A 24182-nucleotide genomic window follows, 5' to 3' on the forward strand; every position below is an offset into this window, starting at 1 on the left:
TCAGTTCGATATCAAAATGGAGTATCTTCAGCAGAAGAGAAATTAGTAATGCTATTTGGACTCATGTTTATACATTATGTGATAAATGTTATGAAGAGCAAGCACTCTGCATCTCAGATGCTGTTATATCATAAACAAACTCAATATCTGGAGAACATTTTGCTTATATCTTTTTTTTTCTTCTGGTTCTGTCTGATAAATATGATTTCACCACTGCTGGATCTTTTCGACTTGACTAAGAGGCTTTGGCAGACAAGAGAAGTGAACTGATCAAGGTGTTTAAAAAAAAAAAAGGCATTATTTGAAATAGCAGTCACTGGAACAAGAACCATGCTGAAACACTTTACAATTATTCTCTTCGGATTGGTCATTACATAACTGATGACGGTGGAGCTCTCCATTAGAAGACTGATCAGCGTGGAACAAATTCTTTTCAGGCCTCTTTACTCAAAACACATTTGAAATGTCATTAGCAATGAAGACATAAATGTGCTGTAAGCTGTTTTTTTGGAATACCACACGTAAAAAGTCCCTACCTGGCAGGCGATCATCTTGAGAAATTCTAAGACAATCCCAGGCTCAGCAAAAAAATAAAAGTCATCAGAGCAGCCTGCGCTCTTTCAGTGCAGGAACAGTCCCTTGCATATTTAGCATTTTGGAAGTTTTGTTGAAATGACCAAAGTTGCAGAAATGAGTAAATTGTCTTAAAATCACAACTAGAAAACAACTTATAATAATTTAAATTTAAATACTTAAAATAAATCATAATAAACATGACCATGAAAAAGTTTATTAAATTAATTTATATATATCAACCAACAGCGCTTAGGTCCATTAGGTAAACCAATCTGAAAAGTAGCTGCCATGTATAACACAAGAATGGGTTTATACAGAAAGGCCATGTGTAACTCAACAGTAAGAAAACAAGAAAAATATTTGAAGTCATTAGAATGTAAGGACAATTTGTAGTGAAAGAAAGTATATGTTATGCTCTTGTTCAGAACTTGAATGATGTTTAGACAGAAGTATGCTATGCTGATGACACTCAACTCTACCTCTCATTCCAACCAGATGACCCGACGGTAGTTGCTCGCATTTCAGCCTGTCTGAGTGACATTTCTAGCTGGATGAATGACCATCACCTTCAGTTTAACCTTTCTAAGACATAACTACTGGTGGTTCCAGCTAACCCATCGTTTCATCACAACTTCTCTAGAAACTGCTCTCCTTAGAGTTACAAATGATCTGTTCTTATCATCTGATCGTGGGTGTATCTCTCTATTAGTTTTATTGGATCTTAGTGCTGCGTTTGACACAATTGACCACAACATTCTTTTGCATAGACTTGAACACTTTGTTGGCATCAGTGGAAGTGCATTAGCATGGTTTAAATCGTACTTATATGACCGCCATCAGTTCGTAGCAGTGAATGAAGATGTATCATATCGATCACAAGTGCAGTATGGAGTACCTCAAGGCTCAGTTCTAGGGCCGCTACTCTTCACGCTTTATATGTTATCCTTGGGAGATATCATCAGGAAACATGGTGTTAGCTTTCACTGTTATGCTGATGATACGCAGCTCTATATTTCCTCGCAGCCCGGTGAAACACACCAATTTGAAAAACTAATGGAATGCATAGTCGATATAAAAAATTGGATGACGAGTAATTTCTTACTGCTAAATTCAGAAAAAACAGAGGTGTTAATCATAGGGCCTAAAAACTCTACTTGTAATAACCTAGAACACTGTCTAAGACTTGATGGTTGCTCTGTCAATTCTTCGTCATCAGTTAGGAACCTAGGTGTGCTACTTGATCGCAATCTTTCCTTAGAAAGCCACGTTTCTAGCATTTGTAAAACTGCATTTTTCCATCTCAAAAATATATCTAAATTACGGCCTATGCTCTCAATGTCAAATGCAGAAATGTTAATCCATGCATTTATGACTTCAAGGTTAGACTACTGTAATGCTTTATTGGGTGGTTGTTCTGCACGCTTGGTAAACAAACTACAGCTAGTCCAAAATGCAGCAGCAAGAGTTCTTACTAGAACCAGGAAGTATGACCATATTAGCCCGGTCCTGTCCACACTGCACTGGCTCCCTATCAAACATCGTATAGATTTTAAAATATTGCTTATTACTTATAAAGCCCTGAATGGTTTAGCACCTCAGTATTTGAATGAGCTCCTTTTACATTATACTCCTCTACGTCCGCTACGTTCTCAAAACTCAGGCAATTTGATAATACCTAGAATATCAAAATCAACTGCGGGCGGCAGATCCTTTTCCTATTTGGCGCCTAAACTCTGGAATAACCTACCTAACATTGTTCGGGAGGCAGACACACTCTTGCAGTTTAAATCTAGATTAAAGACCCATCTCTTTAACCTGGCATACACATAACATACTAATATGCTTTTAATATCCAAATCCATTAAAGGATTTTTAGGCTGCATTAATTAGGTAAACTGGAACCGGAACACTTCACATAACACCGTACTTTCTACATCATTAGAAGAATGGCATCTACGCTAATATTTGTCTGTTTCTCTCTTGTTCCGAGGTCACCGTGGCCACCAGATCCAGTCTGTGTCCAGATCAGAGGGTCACTGCAGTCACCCGGATCCAGTACGTATCCAGACCAGATGGTGGATCAGCACCTAGAAAGGACCTCTACTGCCCTGAAAGACAGCGGAGACCAGGACAACTAGAGCCCCAGATACAGATCCCCTGTAAAGACCTTGTCTCAGAGGAGCACCAGGACAAGACCACAGGAAACAGATGATTCTTCTGCACAATCTGACTTTGCTGCAGCCTGGAATTGAACTACTGGTTTCGTCTGGTCAGAGGAGAACTGGCCCCCCAACTGAGCCTGGTTTCTCCCAAGGTTTTTTTTCTCCATTCTGTCACCGATGGAGTTTTGGTTCCTTGCCGCTGTCGCCTCTGGCTTGCTTAGTTGGGGTCACTTCATCTACAGCGATATCGTTGACTTGATTGCAAATTAAAACAGACACTATTTCAACTGAACAGAGATGACATCAATGAATTCAATGATGAACTGCCTTTAACTATCATTTTGCATTATTGAGACACTGTTTTCCAAATGAATGTTGTTCAGTGCTTTGGCGCAATGTATTTTGTTTAAAGCACTATATAAATAAAGGTGATTGATTGATTGATTGATAAAGCTGGGCTCGTCAACCATAAACCCTTCCAGGACAGCCAGAAACCTAGGAGTTGTGATGGATCATCAGTTAAGCTTCACAGACCATACTGCTACAACGACCCGGTCCTGCAGATTTGCCCTATACAATATTAGGAAGATTAGACCCTTCCTGTCGGAGCAAGCCATCCAACTTCTTGTCCAAGCTCTGGTTCTCTCCAGACTGGACTATTGTAATGCTCTCCTGGCGGGCCTTCCTGCATGTACTATCAAGCCTCTGCAACTGATCCAGAATGCAGCAGCGAGGGTTGTCTTCAATGAGCCAAAAACAGCTCACGTTACTCCTCTCCTCATCAGGTTACACTGGCCGCTCGCATCAAATTCAGGGTACTGATGCTTGCCTACAAGATGACCACTGGCACGGCACCAACATACCTAAACTCACTAGTTCAATCTTATGTGCCCTCCAGAAGTTTGCGCTCTGCAAGTGAACGACGCCTTGTGGTGCCATCCCAAAGAGACTTTACTCATTTTCAAGAAACATCTAAAGACTCACCTTTTTTGCAAGCACTTAACCAACTAATATTAGCACTTACTGTTTCTTTTCTTGTCTATCATATTCTTATATAAAAAAATAAAATAAAAAAAGTTTTGGCACAAGAAATGCCCTTAGATGTATGCTCCGTAGAACCATCAATGTCTTTCACAGTAAATGAAAGTGTTGCTAGTTCATGAGCATGTTGCCTGAAGTACTGATGTGGCCAACAGTAGTTGGAAACGAAAAACTGGTCAATGTCTGTGTCACGGACATCATTATAAAATAGATTCTGGACCAGGTTTTGACATTTTAAAGGCACAATATGTAAGTTGTCACCACTAGGGGATGCATTTTCAAAACAATAACACTATATGATGAAGCTTGATGACTTATGAAATAGAGTGAAATGATGGGCGATGTTGTTTTCACCATCCAGAGATGTATGGAATCCACAAATCATGTTCACAGATGATGTAATGAATTCATTTTTATTATGTGTATGTTTGAGGTTCACACTTTTTAATGTCATCCTAATAAATTAGCTGCAAGGAATTATGTATTTAATGCTACATTAGTCTGATACTGAAATGCGACTATTTGTCCAATAATTTGGTGGGTTAATGCTGCACATTTTTACACTGCCTTGATTTTTGGATATTTTATCACAAAAATGGTACATATTGTCCCTCAGTCATGATGAATAATTACCCTTCATTTTTTGAACGTTATCTGACTTGACCCATTTTTAGGGCTTTCCATAACCACCCCTCCAGGGTTGATGTGGGTCATGCATCCGGAGGACGCCAAATCACAAGCAGGTGCTTGGACTCTGCAAATACTGTGCTATGTCATAACAACTTCATCTAGAATGTCAAGGCAAAATTAAAAGCCTTTCATTGTTTCTTTTAGCATGTGTTTGTGTACGTGGTTGCCAAGAATTTCCTTATTATCGTCCTTACACACACCAGTTTTTTTTTTTTTGAGATTGAAACCCTTGGTATAATGTCAAGTGGGATGTTAATTACAGTGCAAAAACTTTTTCAGCAGTTAATAAACATGGTCATTCTCATACACATGTATATATAGGAACCTAGGGACTCATTTATAAAATGTTGCAGAGAAATAAAAATAAAATCATTATTGTACATGTGTGTTGGAATATTGTATGGGAAGTGCACAAGCCCGAATGAGTATTTAGCTACAGTATAAGAATGGAAGCAATGAATTTAAGCAAACTTGGGAGTGTTAGGCTGTAACCATTTACTGTAAAACTTGATGTACGTAATGTTTTTACAAAACATCATTCAATAAATCTGAATTGGCACAGAAACAGATGATAAAAACCACTGAAGAGATACAAAACGACTAATACATTTGTCTTTAAGAAAATAAACACAAACATACAGTTTAAACCATGTGTTGAATAGCACTTCAAAAATATTTTTAGTTTCAAGCTACATTTGAAGTCTACCAGCATTCTGTCTACAAATATTATGAATTCATATCAATGCATGTTTCTGCCAATTAAAATACAATAAAGATCCAATATCCAAAAGGCACAAGATACGACTAAAACTATAGGATTTAAAAAAAGAATATAGAGTATATATCAATAAGACATGGTCACAAAAGCAAACAGGCTCAAGTCAAAAAACTACTAACGCTCACATTGTTATTACAAATGTACAAATTGACACTTTTTAAGGTAACGGTCATCGATACAGAATCTGAAAAAAAAGCATTATGACTACTGAAATATCACTCTTTCTTTCTGCTCAAACAACTGAACACCAAAGATTGAATATTGTATACAAAATGGTAGTTTCACATATCTGAAACAACATCCAACAAACGAATCAACCCATGCTATATTCTTTTTTTTTTTTTACCCATATTTCATTTTGCACAGAAAACATGCAGGTGGCACAAAGAGCAATCTGGGACAGACATCCAATATTGTCTTCTGGATAAATGCGTCACTACAAGCTCTCAGACCATGAAGTAATTGAGTTTGAGCTACAGCCGGCGGTCACAAAAATGGAGAGAGTGAGATAAGCGGGAGACTGTCTCGAGGGAAATGACATCAGCGAACGATATTGCAATCTAGTTTATGTAACACAATGCGATTTCTTTTGCTGTTTGTACATTAACAATTCATATGAACATTTTATCAAAGAGAACATACTTTAGGGTATTCCCTCGACTAGCCCCCTTCCTCTATTTCATTACCTTCAGTCATTCAGCTCATTGTCCACTGCAGTATAAAACGTTTATACTTTGGACCGCGTGAATCATCTAAAACAATATTGCACAACACCAATTAAAACTTTTTGTTCCTTACAAAATCATATTGGAATGGAGCAGCTTGGAGACTGACTGATTGCCAGGTGCAATATCACACGAAGGAAACGAAGATATGTGATCATTACAACCACCAAACGAAACAAATGCTACATATTCCAAAGTTTCAATCAAGGCTCATGCCATAGTCACAAGGCGTTCATAAACTTTGTTTGGGAGACTATTAGGCACATACAACTATGGCATCAAGTAATGGAGAAAATTCCATAGTATAATTCCAACAGCAATAAAATGGGAAAGGTTATGGAAATATTACCTTCCTTCCACTCTATTAAAATGTGACCCATGTGACATTTCTTCCATATGTCACGATCAAAAAAAGAATGTTAAACTTAAAGAATACACATACAGATCTTTAGATCAAATTGACGAGTGGTTCGGAGAGCTGGGCAAGAGGCACAGTTTACAAAAATTTAGCAGCATTACACATACAGCAGAAATGAGGGCTAGGAAAACTGTGCTACTCTTCACATATACACATATTCAAAACAACACGCTAAAGCACATCAGATTAGTCAGTCACAAGGGTTTCATGGTTGTTTTGTGCCACTCGGATTCAGTGTGTTTTGTTTTTGCTCTGAACACACATGGAAGTAGTAACACAGTCTTTCACATTTTAGGAATGGTCCTCAGAGGATTGAAGCTTCCAAGTCTTGTTTGAAATAGGAGAAAAGGAAGTCGCATAATAAATGGAGACCATCATTCATGATTGAACAACAATAAAAAAAAAAATTATACAATTTGATTATTTTCAACAAACTTCCACAAAGCGGCTAAAAAACAACAATTATGTAATAAAAATAATAATAAAAAAAAAACATTAGTCACAGATATTAATGGGTTACTAATAAAAATAAAAAGTTTTAATTTTCTTTTTTTAAATTTAGAACTATGATCATCTTGTAGAGAGATTTGTATGTAAATCCAAATCAAATGTGACACTACAACAATTTGAAAGTAACCCCCACAAATTAAAAGGCATTGCATTTTTTCATAATGAAACACCAAGTTTTTAAGCGGTTAAATCATAAACTCTCAGAAAAAAGAAAAATCTTGAAGTTGTCACTGGGGTGTTGCCTTTTCAAAAGGTACTAAAATGACCCGTTTGGGTGCCAATTAGAGATGCACCGATTGCAATTTACTTGGCCGATTCCATTTTTTTGTAAGTGTGACCTGCCGATTCTGGTTTTCTTTCAAATAACTATAATTGGCATCGTATAAAAACTAAAATCAATACAAATGTATAATAAAAAATAATTAAACATTAAAGTTTGCCCCAATCTTGACTAAGTTACAGATGTTCTCTCACTTAAACAACTATGAAGATAATGTGATCTCTGACTGGAAAAGAGGTAGAAATTAGATGCTGTATATCAGTGGTTCCCAACCACATTAAAAAAAAAAAAAAAAAAAAAAAAAAAAAAAAAGATATATGTAAATTATGTAGTGGGAACCACTGCTGTATATAACAAAACATATGTAATTTCCCACTGTTTAGAAATGGGTATTTTTTCCCTAACCTTATTAAATGTATGTCTCATATTTCACATCAAATTCTTAAATTGTGTCAATAGGGTATATGTTGAACGTCACCGGACCAAACCCAGAAAACAGTTCTCAATGTTTCCACTTGTCAGAGAACGTGTTAACAACCGTAATTAATAATAACAATAACTATGGACTTTTAAGATATTCCGGTAAAGTAGTCAGCTGTTTTTTATTGTTGACTTATGTCAGACTATATATATATATATATATGTATTTTATATAAATGTTAGTGAAAATAATAAAAATAATAAACTTTTAGATATAATTCCGCATATGTGATGGAGATTGGCTATGATAATCTTTGGTATCTACTTTGAAGGCATCTTTAGTAAAACCGCTTCATATTTAACGAAGCATATGCAAAATGCTTGAACCGGAAGCCGCGACACCAGGTTAACAGAATACAGAAGTCTGTTGCGCATAACCCCTATTTATTCAGTTAGAATAATAAGGAACTGTAGAACTGTTACCATTCAAATGAAATCAGTGCCAACAAACTCTATCCTTCCACTGCAGAAGAAACAGAAGCTGCATCTGAAGTGGCATTAGATGTTTTATAAGGCTGAGGTGCTATACATGCATTTACACCGCAAAATTACAAATGCATAACTAATGTCATGAGATTAACGTTTAAAAAAAATATTTTTTGAACATACAAATACGAAATGTTGGGGAAAAAAGCAAGGATACTTTTAAATATGAAGCCAAACCACCAGCAGTTAGCAGCAAAAGCCTGTTTTAATGAGTGGGTCATTTAATCATTCATTCAACCTATTTGTTCAAATGGCTGATTCATTCATAAACGAGGCAACTGACTGCATTTAAAAATGGGTTACTGAATCTTTGACTCACCCTATTCATTAAAAAATGGATTCATTTGGTAATGAAATACTGCTGAGTTGCTTTGGAGACACAACAGCTCTGACGTGGCTTTGATTGGAATTATTTTAAGCAGAGAAATTGAGCAAAACCATTAAGACAATAATGTGACTAAAAAGTCACTTAATTTTAAATTGTTAATTGGACTTCTATGGTATAAAATCAGTGTCACATTGCAATCATTTTGATATTTGAGGGAACATCTTGGTCGTGTAATGTTGCTTATCTTCTACAGCAGTATGCTTCTCTATTGTTCTTTGAGTTACTGTTGAGTCTCTCTCTCTCTCTCTCTCTCTCTCTCTCTCTCTCTCACTCAGACAGGCTGTGCAAGCTCATCTATCAAGTCATCAATACATTATCAGTCTCCATTTACAATAAAATCACAATCATTCTTGTGTGAACATTTTTGATGGCCAAGTTTCTCTGGTTATTTTTGTTATTTACGTTTTAATCAGGCTTCTTGTCCATTCAGACAAATTGATCTGGAGCCATCACCCCAAAGATCCAGCTTTTATCGGGTTTAACTCCAGAGCATCGTATTGCGGTGGGACAGGGCAGAGGAGAGCTACATTAAACATGTTTAAAAGCATATTTATTTATACAGCATATTTTATAACTTTATATTTCACATGTGCTTACATTTTTTTGTAAGATTAATTCAACTTTATGAAAGAAATGCTGTTTTTAGTAAAGACATTTACTAACTCTTGCATGTGGAGATCCCGCACAGTTTTGGAGTTCAAGCACCATTTTGGAGGTCTATCTACTTGGCTTGTCCCAGACAAGCATATTAAGACCTGTGGTTACCCCCCAGTTTACTGACCAGCCAGCCACCGGTCCAGACTGAATACGGAAAATGGGCTAATTCCGATCCCGGGCCCGTTAATCAGTGCTTTTTAGGCATCAATACTTTCAAGATATTAATCTTTACAGGTAAATAAAGTACAAAGGTGTACCTTTTTCAAAGGTACTGCCCCAATGGCAGCTTTTGTACCCTTTTTTTTCTGAGAGTATAATAGGCTATCAACAACAGAAGTATTCTGTGTGCAACAGGACATTGACTGTTATTATACATGTTTACAGGTATGGAACGTTTTCACTCAATTGTAATTGACACTAGACTTTTCTTCTTTTTTCCTCCACCTCTGTCCTTCTCTCCCTCGTCTTCCTCTGGGTCTTGCAGAGAGGTCACAGCAGCAGTGGACTTCGGATGATCCACTTGTGAGGCCTCTCCTCCGAGCCCTGACCTGGGGTTCGGGGTTTGGGAAGGAGGTGCAGAAGTGTGGCTGTCATAGTTCATGGTAGAGGAAACTTGAGAGATAACTGGTGTTTGGACTGAGGAAGAGGAGGAAGAAGCTTCAAAGGTCTGCTCACTCATCTCGAAGTGTCCCAGCCCCTCTTCCTCTTGCATGTGACTCAGGTAGTCTGGGAGGAGGAACTCACTAGGGCAACAAAGGGAGAGATGGGCCAATGTTCAGAAAATCATATCTGCCACCAATGCTAACTCAACATCAGGTAAAACTGACAAGTTATAGAAACTTAATTTAATTCTAAGCACCATAATCTCAAACATTTTCATGAAAAATACTCGCTTAATGGGACTAAAACACAAAAGTAATCGCTTTCAGTCTCCTCTGTGAAGCCACAATCTGAGGATGTCAAACCACTCAGACACAAGTTCAAAAAGTTTTTTTTTTTTTTTATGATTCATCAAAGACTGTGTTCAAAGTTTGGTATATAAGTCTAAGAATCTTTGGATCAACATTCTTTTTTTTTTATTTTTTTTTTTTTACGGACAGCCAGTCCTAGCATGTTCAAGTCTAACAATAAATTTTGGCAAAATGTCCTCTGGCAAAACAGCCCAGCTATCTAAACGAAAGTCAAAATTGAAGCTTCAAAACTAGATTGAGGATTGTGGCTTGGCAGAAAAAGTGATATAGCAAGCAATCATAATTCAAACACTGATAGCTTAATCCATGAATAGGATTTAGATACTAATGACATCATTTCCTATTTTTTCATAGCAAGATGTTGCACTCTTGATGCTGATTTCCAAATAAAAAGTTCTTAGCAGAAATTTTAAAGCAATTTTTTTTTTTTATATGTGAGACATCTAAATAACCAAGTCATTTCCTGTCTTAAAATTACACTTAAAAATGAAGTTCCTGAAGGTAAAGACCTTCAAAAAATTATGGCTGTAATGCTGGCTGTTTCTTGCAATTATAACATATGAAACTTTATCAGCGTACACTACACGACCACTCCCTTTCTTAATAAGCACATACCAGAGCCAAACTATTGCCTCAGCAATGGAACCTGCATAGACGCTTTTTATTTGTGCCTGACAAAGATGAATGGAACATAGATCCTAAGAGAGAGGGCTTAAATCAAATAAACGGTTGGATGAAATAAGGGAGTCTACGTGAAGCAGGAGCTCAATGAATAAAAGCACCTGACTCCCTTCCCTCTGCTTTAATGAAGGGCTACCGTCATGAAGATTACCTCAGAAGAATGTCTCTTAGAGTCTCCTCAGAACCATAGACAAATGATTCCACTGAGCTTTTTTAAGAACTTCACATCAATAAACCTATTCAGCAGAAATTAGCTGATGTAGGATTGATTTCCCTGCTCACTCCAAATGTTTACATCTCAGGGTTTCTTTTCCTAGTACACCATCCAACTCTCACTACTTCCAGAATGGAATCAAAGCCATGATTATTCCATTTCGAAAATACTTGTTTTCAAACAGGAACGTCGCTTAGTTGGTTTTCTCTGGAGAACACATCTAGGTGGAATACACGTGCCATTTTGAGAATAGAATAAAAGGAAACCTGAAGGGTGTGTGCCCATGTGTTAAAGCTAGTCAGAAACAGATAAACATTGTACTTGTCACAATACTAATCAGGAGAGTCAATAGAGGAGATGCTTTGATTTCCTGAAAGCTCTATTCATCCAATAACGCTCTGCCAAATGCAGCACAATGCAACTGGGTGTTACCCTGGACTGCGGTAAACCTCTTAAAACTAAGCAGGAAAGACATTTCATCTGAGGCATGCATTTTGTCAATCACACCTCAACGAGGAAAACCGGTCATCTTCAGCTGTCTTTGAAAATACACAATGTTTAGCCAGGAACACTTTACAAAAAGGTTCAATCAGTTGACATTAATGCATTAGGTATCAATTGATTAATCCAGGTTAACTACTGGTACACTCCCGTTCAAACGATTGAGGCCAGTAAGATTTTATTAAAGAAAATAATACTTATATGCGGCAAGGGTGCATTAAATTGATCAAAAGTCACAGGAAAGACTTTTTGTGTCGTTAAAAACTATTCATCAAAGAATCCTGAAAAAAATGCACGATTTTCACAAAAATAGTAAGCAGCACTTCTTCATCTTCTTCTTTTTTCAACTTTGACAATAATAAATCTGACCTGAGCAGCAAATCAGAATAACGGAATGATTTCTGAAGGATCATGTGACACTGACAACTAACTCAGCTTAGCCCTGGCAGGAATATATTCATTTAAAAATATAAATAGATCTTTTAAATGATAGTAATATTTCAAGATATTACTGTTTTTACTGTGTTTTTGATCGAATAAATGCAGCCTTTATATGGGATTTAAATACTGCCATGATTCAAAACTGAAAATACAGTTCTGAAAGGTTGAAACTAAGTGTTCGAAAACTCAAAATCTTACAAAAAAAAGTTTTGCAAGTTCGAAAAATAAGATTTGCAAGCTTGCAAAATGTAAAAAAAATAAAAATATCTCTGCAAACATTATGTTGTTTTTGAGATTTCCTTCTTCAGAACTGCAACATTTTTTTACGATGTTGCGCAAAGAATTTTTCAGAGTTTCAAATTTGTCAGTGTTCTCCCACTGTATTAGATTGTTTTCCAGGTTTGAAACCTTGTAAATGGTGATCTGAAAACTGGTGTGCGAATGTGTGAAAAAAAAATTTGAAACTCTGAAAACAGAGCTTTGCAGGCTTGCAAAGTGGTAAAAAAAATTATATCTCTTCAAACATAATTTTGTTTTTGAGTTTTCCTTCTTCAGAAGTGCATCACTCTTTTTAATGGTGTTGTGCAATCATTTTTTCAGGGTTTCGAATTTGTCACTGTTCTCCCAGTGTATAGTTTGTTTTCAAGATTTGAAACTCTGTAAATAGTGATCTGAAAACTGGTGTGCAAATAGGTGAAAAAAAGTTTTGAAACTCTGAAAACAGAGGTTCGAAAGGGCGAAACTTATTACATTACATTACATTTGCACTCCTATGCAGACTATTTTTTCAGAGCCGAGTTCACAACACCAACTTTGTGGAGATACGCTCACACAGTTGTGAGTTTGCGACTCACGTGATTTGTGGCAGTGTTGTCACGCAGCTCTGCTCTGAAACTCTGAAACTCAGACTGAGCGAAAATGAAGCTTCGCAACCTCGTAACTAAAAACAAAAAAAGCCTGGAGGGAGGGCCTTCTGCTCTTGGCCAATGCTTTGCTGTCTGCTGAAGTACAGTCCAATCACAAGTCGTATTTACCTGAAAGGTGGGATTGACCGACTGCTCCGCCAATGACAAAAGCGCACAGGATACGCAAACAGAGGATGCGCAGATTTCTGGCCACAAGACGGTCCCGGATGGCTTGCGGTCTGGTTCTAAAATAAGGTTACCAACTTGTCGCTGGAATTCACCATACAATTGCCAGCAGCCACTGAGTTTACCACTGATAGTCCGGCGGTGCATCAGTATACACACTTTCCTCACCTGGCGACTCACTTTCCTCACGCATTCCTCATGCATCCAAAATAATATTTAGATATTATATTTAAATATTCAGAAAGGTGTACAGTGTATGTTTTACTTTTATTAAAATATTTCAGTAAAATTATAAATAATTGCCTATTACAAATTTATGAATGCATGGTTAACTTTTCTGTAATCACTACAGGCTATATGTATTGAGACATTTTAAAATCTATATTTTGTAAAAATAATAAAAAAGAAACCTGAATTATAATCTGTATTTTCATATATTATATAAGTAGTATATATATATATATATATATATATATATATATATATATATATATTGTGAGCCGTGTCCCGGGCACCGATCAGCGTCACCCTGGCAACAGAGGAGATCCGCCTGCACACAATCACCCAGCTGAAACCGCTCAGAGGACGACTACAAAAGCTGCACCCGAGAAGACACGGGTGAGAAAGCTCTCCAGCAGAAAGCCAGCTAATGGTGTGTCTCTTATCTCTCCAGAAAGCGAGTGACCGACCAGCCCGCCACCTCAGCACCGGACACCGATTCCCCTTGCACTCAGCCGGCCGGCGAACAGGATCACGCAGCAACGAGGACGAGCACTGGACACCCCTGGCACCTTTACAAACACAACCACCAATAAATACACCCTCCGGGGCTTTAAACTTTCACCACAGCCTGCCGTGTGATTCTTCAGCCCGCGACTATATATATACAGCTTAAAACAGATCTTTTCCAAATGTATTTGACCCTCTAACTCTAACACTCACTGTTCTTAAAAAAAAAAAAGAATAATATTAAGCTTTCTAATCTTTTGTATTCTATTGGTTTTCTTTTATTATTAACAAAGGCAAAAAAAGACCTCTAACACTAGCTTGCGCTGTAATTTTTATATTATATCTGTTATCTGTATTTCTTTATTATATTATTTAAAAGCTTTTGTTACGTGTAAGCTAACTGAGACTTGTTATAGAACTTGTATATTTGTTGTTTTTTATTGCTTCCATTGCCCTCATACACTGTTTGTGACGGATTGAGAGAGTATGCTTACATTTTGAGTCACCGACAAAAACACGTCCTAAGAGTCCAAAAGCATTCACTTCGCAATGAAGCTTGCAGAATTAATAAATACATTTAGAATGTCCTTATAATTTAAGCCATGAAAAAAAAATGTTTTACATTTTTATATTCATTGAACATTAATTCTTGAGTAGCAGCACGTGCGCGTTTTTAGGCGCGACATGTGAACGGCCCTTAACACGGTGTTCTGTTCCCTGAATTCATCAGATTTTCAACGAATCAAGTGAGCCAGTGATTCAACAGTCCATTCAAATGGACTCTTTTGTTTCCTTTCTAATAGAATCAGCCGTTTTGAACGAAAAGTTTGATTTGATCGATTCAATAAATACTTAAACCATGATTTTGCTGTCACCTACTGGCGGTTTTATTGTCATCATTATTTTTCAATGACAGACCTAAACCATACAAGGTGCCAGTACTACCAGCATCCCCCCCCACCACCCCGAAAAAGAAACTGAGTTGAGGAAAGTGTGTAGGCCTATACTGATGCACCGCCGGACTATCAGTGGTAAACTCAGTGGCTGCTGGTAATTGTATGGTGAATTCCAGCGACAAGTCGGTAACCTTTTTTTAAATTTTAGGACCGTTTATTTTGCGTATCCTGCGCGCTTTTGTCATTGGCGGAGCAGTCGGTCAATCCCACCTTTCAGGTAAATACGACTTGTGATTGGACTGTACTTCAGCAGACAGCAAAGCATTGGCCAAGAGCAGAAGGCCCTCCCTCCAGGCTTTTTTTTTTTTTAGTTACGAGGTTGCGAAGCTTCAATTTCGCTCGGTCTGAGTTTCAGAGTTTCAGAGCAGAGCTGCGTGACAACACTGCCACAAATCACGTGAGTCGCAAACTCACAACTGTGTGAGCGTATCTCCGCAAAGTTGGTGTTGTGAACTCGGCTCTGAAAAAATAGTCTGCATAGGAGTGCAAATGTAATGTAATGTAATAAGTTTCGCCCTTTCGAACCTCTCTTTTCAGAGTTTCAAAACTTTTTTTCACCTATTTGCACACCAGTTTTCAGATCACTATTTACAGAGTTTCAAATCTTAAAAACAAACTATACACTGGGAGAACAGTGACAAATTCGAAACCCTGAAAAAATGATTGCACAACACCATTAAAAAGAGTGATGCACTTCTGAAGAAGGAAAACTCAAAAACAAAATTATGTTTGAAGAGATATAATTTTTTTTACCACTTTGCAAGCCTGCAAAGCTCTGTTTTCAGAGTTTCAAATTTTTTTTTCACACATTCGCACACCAGTTTTCAGATCACCATTTACAAGGTTTCAAACCTGGAAAACAATCTAATACAGTGGGAGAACACTGACAAATTTGAAACTCTGAAAAATTCTTTGCGCAACATCGTAAAAAAATGTTGCAGTTCTGAAGAAGGAAATCTCAAAAACAACAATGTTTGCAGAGATATCTATTTTTTTTTTTACATTTTGCAAGCTTGCAAATCTTATTTTTCGAACTTGCGAAACTTTTTTTTGTAAGATTTTGAGTTTTTGAACACTTAGTTTCAACCTTTCAGAACTGTATTTTCAGTTTTGAATCATGGCAGGATTTAAATCCCATACCTTTATGAGCATGAGAGATATAAAATCTTCGACCTTACTTTTGAACGCAAGTTTATTTGTGAAATTAACATTAATCAATATTAATACATGCCACAAAAGTATTGTTTATTGTAAGGTCATGACACCTAATGCATTAACTAATGTTAGTGAATTAAACCTTATTGTAATTTTACTTAATTCACATCTTTTTCAATAGTTAGATCAAATCTACCCCCAAATCAAAAAACGCTTCTGCTACCTCAACATGGGATGAACGGCCGACCGAACAAAACTAAATTTGTACTTCTACATATTTTCTGAGAATGTTCAGCTCCTCCTCACCTGGTCTGGAAGTAGTTTGCTAGTTCTGATGCCTCATGGTTGAGACTCCTCAGGTGTACGATTAAATTGCCGGAGTTGGTAAACATGGCGCCGCACGTTTTGCACTCGTAAATCCGAGGCTTGCGGATGATGTGGCGAGACACCCTCATGTGATGCTTATATTCACCGAAGGAAGTGAAAGTGGCGCTACAGATCTGGCACCGGAAACAGCGTTTACCTTCGTGCTTCAGCCGGTGCATCTTCAGGGAGTAAGCCCGCGTAAACTTTTTCCCGCAGCGGTCACACTGGAATGGCTTAATACCTGTAGAAGAAAGATGCCGAAGATTAAAGTCTACTATTTCGAAAAAATAATGGGTAAATCATAATGAAGTTGAGTGAGACTGAAAGGATGGAACAAAAATGTGTCTTTGTTTTAGTAGGTTGTGCTTACTGAAATACACACACAAAAAGAAATGACAAAATAACTAAACACATCATTCGACGCATACAAATAAGCCAGGATGTTTTATTATGAAGGTTCAATCTAGCAGTATATGTCATGTTATTCACATAAGCCACAACTAAACCAACTGCATGCATTCACTTTCACCAGTCCATAACTAATCGCTGTAAAGAGGAGTTTTGTTTGGACATTCAACAGCAAACAAAACGGCACTTCTGTATAAACTAACAAGTAGATTAGGGTGAATCATGACGCACTCTTCTTCAAACAAAAAGTTTGTGTAATACGGGGCCGGATACTGAGCGTTTTCATGTTCTTGTGTAAAAGCTTAAGTCAGCTGTCCTAAAAGATTTTAATAATAAAGACTCAGTAGTTGAAGTATTAGCTATATGCTCATAGACATAATTAAACCACAGAGGTCTGCAAACACTACATGACCTAACAAGATTATAGTGACTATAATATAGTGCTTTTATTGTTAAGTAGGCTGGGCAGTGTGACCAAAAATATATACGATTTCACTTTGAGAACTACTTTTTCATAAACTGTACAATAGTAATTTCTTCAAGTTAAATGTAACTTTTATTTTGATGGGTTGTTGTGAAGGTTTAAGTTTCAGTGTGTAGTTGACAGTAGATTTTCTCAAATTAAATGGTGAAAACTAAGCTTGTGAAGTGACTCAGAACAACTCTGATGGAGATGAAGTTCATGTGATCATGTCTTTATATATTGAGACGGCAGATGCTGAAATTAGTGATATTAGTGGCATGCACTGATTTGCTGTTGTGTTTATTTCTGCTGTATGACAGATTAATCTATAGACTAAAAATGTCCAGAGCTTATTATTATCGAGGTCAATTTTATAGTAGGCTAATCTCAATATGATACTGTTTATTGCCCAGCCCTACTTGAATCCCCTTAAAAAAAAAAAAAATGTAAAAAAAGTTCTAGATTTATCCACATGCAATGCCTCTGTCAATGTCGAGTCCTGTAAAAGCAGAGATTCTCTCACCAGAGTGGATGAGCATGTGCTGCTTGAGATTCTGTATTCGAGTGAAGCGGACGCCACATGTAGGGCACTGGAAGGGCCGTTCAGGACTGTTGAGTCCTGGGCGAGTGGAGGGGCTAATGTACAGGTGGTATGGGTACTGGATATTCTCCAGTCTGGAGACACAGCGACAGGAAAAGAGGAAAAGTGACTAATTAGATGAGCCAACTGCACACAGAGTCGCAGTACTCATTAATGAGGAGAAATATAGTGCTTTTCAACAAAATTAAATAAAAGTTAACCAAAAAAAAAAAAAAAAAGAAAGTTATATTATCTACACAAAAGGAAAATAGGACAAAAAGAGAATAATAGGCAACCAGGGCAAGCGTGCCTCTGGAAAAGTAATCTTAAAGTGTAATACTTTTACACAATAAACGGTTTTACTGTATTTTTGATATGCTGAGAATAATTAAAAGTCTGTACAATGAGAAAAACAAAAGCATTTTTGTTCAATAGCTCAGACACGTCGTTAAATATAAACTCCACCAATGCATTTCTAATAGTTTGATCTTTTGGAAGGGTGTCCACAGTTTTTGAAGATTGGAACCATTATTCTACATCTAGGTCCCATTAGGCAACAGTATTGCTCTGGTGACTGATGAACAGACCTGCTTGTTTAGCATGTTAAGGAGTGTGTAGAGGAAAACTGTGACGTCAAGAATGGGATGAAAATTGAAATACATTTTTATTGTAAAGTAACAGTAACATCCTACATAGGTAGCAAAATATATCTAACATACAGTATAGCGCATCTAGGATTTTTTTTTATTTTCTATTTCATGACCACTTTAAATTAATATAGGTACATTTGGGTGGGGATATGTCAAATGGTTAAGTAAACTAGTCTTCAAATTGCCTACTGAGTATTTAACTTGTATTCATGCTACGAATACTTTTCCTTTGTCTACAAAGCTTTAAGGCTAACATACAGCAAATTTAGTCAGGCAAATCAAGTTGTCATATAAAAGCAGACTTCACTGCTCAGACGGAAAGCAGTGTCTTTTTTATCCCATTTGTTTTGCATCATACCATTTCCCTTCTCTTCCAGTATTAAAAAAGGCACATTCAGGTCCAAGAAGTTTCCAGAAGGTCTGCCAACTAACTTCTCTGGCCTCTTGGCAAGAAATCCTCATCTTAATAGCCACTGCAATATCCCAGAAGCCTTTACTGCTTATAAACAAGTAAGTACTTGAGGACAGACAATGATGAGAAGACTAAAAAATTATGTCCCTCCTCAGAGGGGCCCTTTAGTTCAATCATAAAAGTGAGACGATGCAAAAGGATATGTGTAAAAATAACACAGACACCCAAAGGGCCCTCACCTCTCATCCTCTTCCATGTGACCAGTAGTGTTCGGAGTGCCCTGCATGGATTGGAGACCTTCTGTCACCCCCTCATCCAGGGAGCCTGAAAAAAGAGCAGAACATTTTTTTTAACCCCTTTTCCAATTAAACAGTGTCAGTGTGATACATATGATGTAAATATGTTAAGTCAACATAAGACTGATCCAGTAAAAGGGTAACAGCAATAATGTCTGATAATCTACTGACTCACTTAAGACAAAGACACTTGGGTCAATGACATTTATTTACAATAAAAGAAGTGTAACATGCGTTTTAAACTTGATTTCTAAAACACTTTTCCAAGTTCTTGTAAATGTACCCCTTGTATTCTGGTTGATTTCATATGGTTTGGAAGAACTTTTAGACCATTTTCAGGAAAGTTTCAGTTTAATGACTTAAATGTAATGTGCAAAATTCAAGAGAAAATAAAACTCATATGTATGTGTACACATCATAATTGCAAAAGGGTTTTGAAATAAACACTTCTATGCAAAATTTTAGGGCTAAATTTTAGATTTTTCTTTGTTTTGAAAGAAGATTCTTGCTCACAAAGGCTGCATTCATATGAAAAAAAAAAACAAATAAAAAAACGTAAACCGATTATTGTTAAACAATTTCACACTAATTACAATAACTGTTTCCTGTTTTGTTATTTATTACGGTGATGGCAAAGCTGAATTTTCAGAATCCCTTCATAAAATATTCTAATATGCTGATTTGGAGAAAGAAATCTCTCTTATCAGTTATTTTTATCAAAGTTGAAAACAGCTGCTGATATTTTAGTTTTATTCAATGAACAGAAAGTTCAAAAGATCAACATTTATTTGAAAAAGAAAACTTTTGTAACATAATAAATGTCATTACTGTCACTTTTTTTTATTTAATGAATTTTATTTGCTAAATTACTTGTTTTAATTTTGTAATTACTGACTTTGTATTTTGTTGATTTCATTTTATTTTTTATTTTATTTCTATGAATTATTAATTCATAAATGTCAGTCCGTTTTTGGGAGTCACACCTCATGATATTTTACCAAATAACCAAAATATCTAAATACATTTTGGGTCTCACTATTAGGTAAGTGTGCAAGACTAAAGAGTCTTACCAATGGATGAGGACTGAGGGCTGATGAGTAGATCCTCTTGGGTGTGTTCATTGCCAGGAACTGTCTGCTGGTCACTCAGAGAACTGTGTGGAGCACTGACTGGTTGAGAAGCTTCTTCATGCACTTCTTCATCACTCAGCCTCTCCACCTTCACCTGCACATCCTCTTCTTCCTCCTCCTCCACCCCAGTCACGCCCAGGCCGCGTGGGCCCTCGCAGGCCAGATACTCCACCAAAGCCCGTCCACTAGAGTCCTGCACAGACGCTCCGGATGGTTCCAGGAGACTTTCGGGTAGTTTTGACTTATCTGGTGCAAACCGCCGGTCCACACCAAAGGGGTATGTCCAGGAGAAGGTCAGAGATGGTTCCAGAGCCTGCGCTGAACTCTCTGGGAAGGAGGAAGAGGATGGAGAGGGGTTGGGGACTTGTGGAGAGGTTGAGGATGCTGGTTGCGGGCTTGCAAAGCCTTTACGCTTGCGTCTAGACTCACGGCACACAGGGATGGGCCGCTCTGGTACACTGCACTCAGATGAGACCGGAGATGGTGAGAGGGCATCTACAGGAGCGAGGGTGCAGCTCGCATGGCCTTCAGGGGTCTCTTGGGGCCTGTGTAAAACTGGAGGCTGGGTGCTACCAGGACCTCCTGCTCCCCACAGGATACTGGACTTCATGAACTCAGAGCAAGTGTTGGCCACCGCAAACATCTGCATGTAGCTAGCTGCTGCTAGTACGTCAATGATATTCTCCGTACTAATGGACAGGGTGGATGTGTAAGCGTATTCCAGAAGAGGAGCGAAACCAGCGACCGTCACATGTTGGAGATCCAGCACATGTTTGTTATCTTCGCCTACAATTACAGTGTCTTCTTCAGCCAGCTTCCCAGACAGCTTTGCTCGAAGGAAGTCACTACAGCAGGCTAGCACTACCTTGTGGGCCGAGAACATCTGGCCCTGTACTCGGATAGTGACGTCACAGAAGTGGCCCTCACTGCGTAGGGTGTTGAGCTTGTCCAAAAGCTCCTGGCTGTGACTGGGGGAGTTGTGAGTGAAGGTTTTTACACCCATCCTTCACAGTAGGAAGAGGAGTCTGGTCTGCCTGGAAAGAATAACAAGATACATAAGTGCAACAAAATGGCTAATAAAAAGCAAGATTGCAGAAATATTCATAATCAACTAACACTAAAATGAAAGGGATCGTTCACCCATAAACTTAAAATTCTGTCAACGTTTACTCAACATAATGTCATAAAGTTTCAAACCTGTATGATTTCCTTTCTTCTATGGCACATGAAAGTAGATATGAGAGCGAGTAAACAGTGACAAAAAAAAAATCATTTTAACCATCCCTTTAACAATCAATTAATAGGTTAACCCTTAAACATTTGTATTGCACAAACATGAGAGCTCATGTTTCTTGCAAAAAAAAATTCTAATTTCTTGCACAAATTGCCTGCTAGTGTTGTCCAAATTACTAGGACTTGGGCGGCTGCTTTAAAATGCTTCCGTATTTGTGTGAGTGTCTGTGAAGAGCGTCAAAGCTTTCAATTTACAATGTGTTTTTGCAGCGACTACTGAAATGTAGGTACAATGACAACACTACGCTGAACTGTTTCATTTTATTTATTATTTGAAGGCCAAGTGCCACTAATGTTAAAGGGTTAAAATAAAGGTGTTCATGTTAAAGTATTGTTGTTCTTTTATTACTGTAGTATCAATTTGGGTAGAGAGTATTGTGTACTTTTGGTGGTATCTAGGGCTGCCTAGAGGTATCAGTACCGACTAAAAGATATTTGGTACTGTGACATCATAATTGCCTTCTTTAAAACTGTAATTTTGTAACACTCCCAAGCCCAAATAAACTCCCTAAAATAACATAAGGCAAAAATTGGTGTTTTAGTGCTTAGATCCAGCTGATAGCTAACAGAGGTACAGCAGATATGTCTAAATTATACGGAAGTCCAAATGAGTCCAGCTGGATTTAAAGAGAAACAGATCATCTTTGGTCCCTGACTCACTGTTTAACATTTACAACTGCTGTCCCTAATGAAAAAGGAGATTAAGTAATCTAAGAAAAAGCTAAAAAAAAAAAAAAAATGTAAATAAATAAAAAACATTTACAAAAAATGTTTGAAAGATACATCAGAATCAGTTCTTAGGACAGTAAGCTGCATTCCACAGTCACAGAGACTTTACAACAATTTTGGTAGCAATTAAAGAGCTATAAAATAGCCATTAAAGCCTCTTTGCCACTGCAGATTTGTGATGTATTGCTCCAGCAGCAACCTCTACGACATGGCTGAAATATTGATAAAAGCACTAGCAACAGTTTGTCAATGCTCTAAGTCAAGGCTAGTAATTTTTTTTTTTTTTTTTTTTTTTTGTTGAGGATATGTTTATAAAATGTACCTTTTAAGGATATTAAAGTTAACACACTGACTTATTAACAGTAATTAAATTTAATTTGTTTAATTTTAAGGTATATCCCACATCTGACGTTATTCAAAAAATTTACAAATATATATATATAATTTCAGTCAACAAAGAAAGTTATAGAACCCCATTTCTGCCACATTAATAATAATAACAAAATTATGACATTGGTATATCAACTACAATAAGATAATTTTATTTGTATTTTCTTGAGTTAACTAATATGAAAATGGCAGGTTCAAAATATATAATGATTTAATATTTATCCGTGAATTACGCATCTAAAATATCTTAGAAAGAAAACTTCATAGGAAGCGCATCAAAAATACCATACCATCAAATATAAATAAATAAATAAATAATCCATACATACATAACTACAGGAGGGGATAATGACATTGTATTGATGGCTGTCAAATTCATCCTCAGAGGAAGTTAGAGGGGCGTGGCTTTACACACGAGTTGCTTTTGTTTATGTTTATGTATGAGTAACGATAGTCGTAGCCGTAACATTGTAACGTTAATTCTCAATAGTTTTTATCCAGCTCACATATCAAAAGTTTAGATTCATGCTTTTTTTTAATACACACCTGAATTTCTCATCACCAAAAACTGCGTATTTGTACAGGTTGGATGTGGCCTGCTATTGTAAACTAGACGACGATGTATAAAACAGAGAGTTAATTATTAAATAGAGAGTTAACGATTAATACATGAAAACCCGGTGATATCACAAGGTGATATTACCAGAAACTTGTGCATAAAATATACTCAAGAATATTAACATGCATTACTGTTTTCAGAGTCCAAAAACAAGGTCCAGCTAACATGCAAGCATTCATTCATTGGCTAACACGCTAATCTCTGACGATGACTAAAACAGTGTCAACACAGTGCACCAAACATTACTTTTGTTGGATACATATATATATATATATATATATATATCTGTGCAGCTCACCGGTAACAAAGAATGAACGAATCCGTCGTAATGTAAGACAACTACAAGCGCATGAATGTGATCCAGCAGCGAGCTAACTGGATGCTAGCATTCTGACACTTGCACAGAAGTACTGTCGCTTCTTGACAGCATAGTCACATCCCGATAAATCACGAAGTCGAGTGCCCCCGTTTGTATTAAAAGGCAAAATCATAAATAAATAAAATCAAGTGTGTTCAAATTCGCATTCTGTATATCGCGTCTTACAGGTTTGAGGTTGATGTTTACATATTGTATCCCAGAATGCTTTTCACGGGGCTTGTGCGACTGACCTTTCATTTTTGCTTAACACTTCAAAAGCGCTCTTATGACGCAATAACACAAAATAAAAGCATGATTTTCATTTTTGTAGACCATTTATAGGGTATCAAAGAGTTTTGTGTCAGACTGCAGGTTACTGGTTCTAGAAAGCTCTTTTGTCAAGTGTCGTCTTTGCCTTTTCTGAGATGATAAAATTACGCAGAATCAGCCCTTACTGTTGTATTTGTTTTACTTGTGAGAGGATAGATACTATTTTATGGTTTAGTTGAGAGTAGGAAACTAACCTTCCTCCTCACAAAATCTGTCAGAAAAAAGCTC

At 37.0% G+C, this 24182-nt stretch overlaps 1 protein-coding gene across 2 annotated transcripts; it reads right to left on the reverse strand.

Moving 5' to 3' along the window:
• Positions 1 to 4940: 4940 nt before the first annotated feature.
• Positions 4941 to 23880, reverse strand: LOC113074443 (zinc finger and BTB domain-containing protein 44-like). 2 transcript variants are annotated; one of them, XM_026247292.1, is made up of 6 exons: positions 23565 to 23880; positions 20176 to 21269; positions 19049 to 19133; positions 17691 to 17842; positions 16237 to 16537; positions 4941 to 9934 (listed from the first exon to the last, which is right to left on the reverse strand). In XM_026247292.1, exons 2-6 carry the CDS (start codon positions 21236 to 21238, stop codon positions 9589 to 9591), a joined length of 1947 nt encoding a protein of 648 aa, XP_026103077.1. In that variant the 5' UTR covers positions 21239 to 21269; positions 23565 to 23880; the 3' UTR covers positions 4941 to 9588. The 2 variants fall into 2 exon arrangements, with proteins under 2 accessions (XP_026103077.1, XP_026103084.1); XM_026247299.1 differs by having other exon boundaries at positions 9762 to 9934; positions 16454 to 16537.
• Positions 23881 to 24182: the final 302 nt, after the last annotated feature.

The sequence above is a fragment of the Carassius auratus genome, chromosome 5 (assembly GCF_003368295.1).
Source record: "Carassius auratus strain Wakin chromosome 5, ASM336829v1, whole genome shotgun sequence".
In the NCBI taxonomy this organism is placed as follows: Eukaryota; Metazoa; Chordata; class Actinopteri; order Cypriniformes; family Cyprinidae; genus Carassius; species Carassius auratus.

Coding starts and splice junctions, on each gene's coding strand:
- LOC113074443 (XM_026247292.1), bottom strand. CDS start 21,238: ATGGGTGTAAAAACCTTCACTCACAACTCCCCCAGTCACAGCCAGGAG. Junction 19,134..20,175: donor CCCTCAGTCCTCATCCATTG/GTAAGACTCTTT, acceptor CTCTTTTTTCAG/GCTCCCTGGATGAGGGGGTG. Junction 16,538..17,690: donor GCACATGCTCATCCACTCTG/GTGAGAGAATCT, acceptor TTTCTTCTACAG/GTATTAAGCCATTCCAGTGT.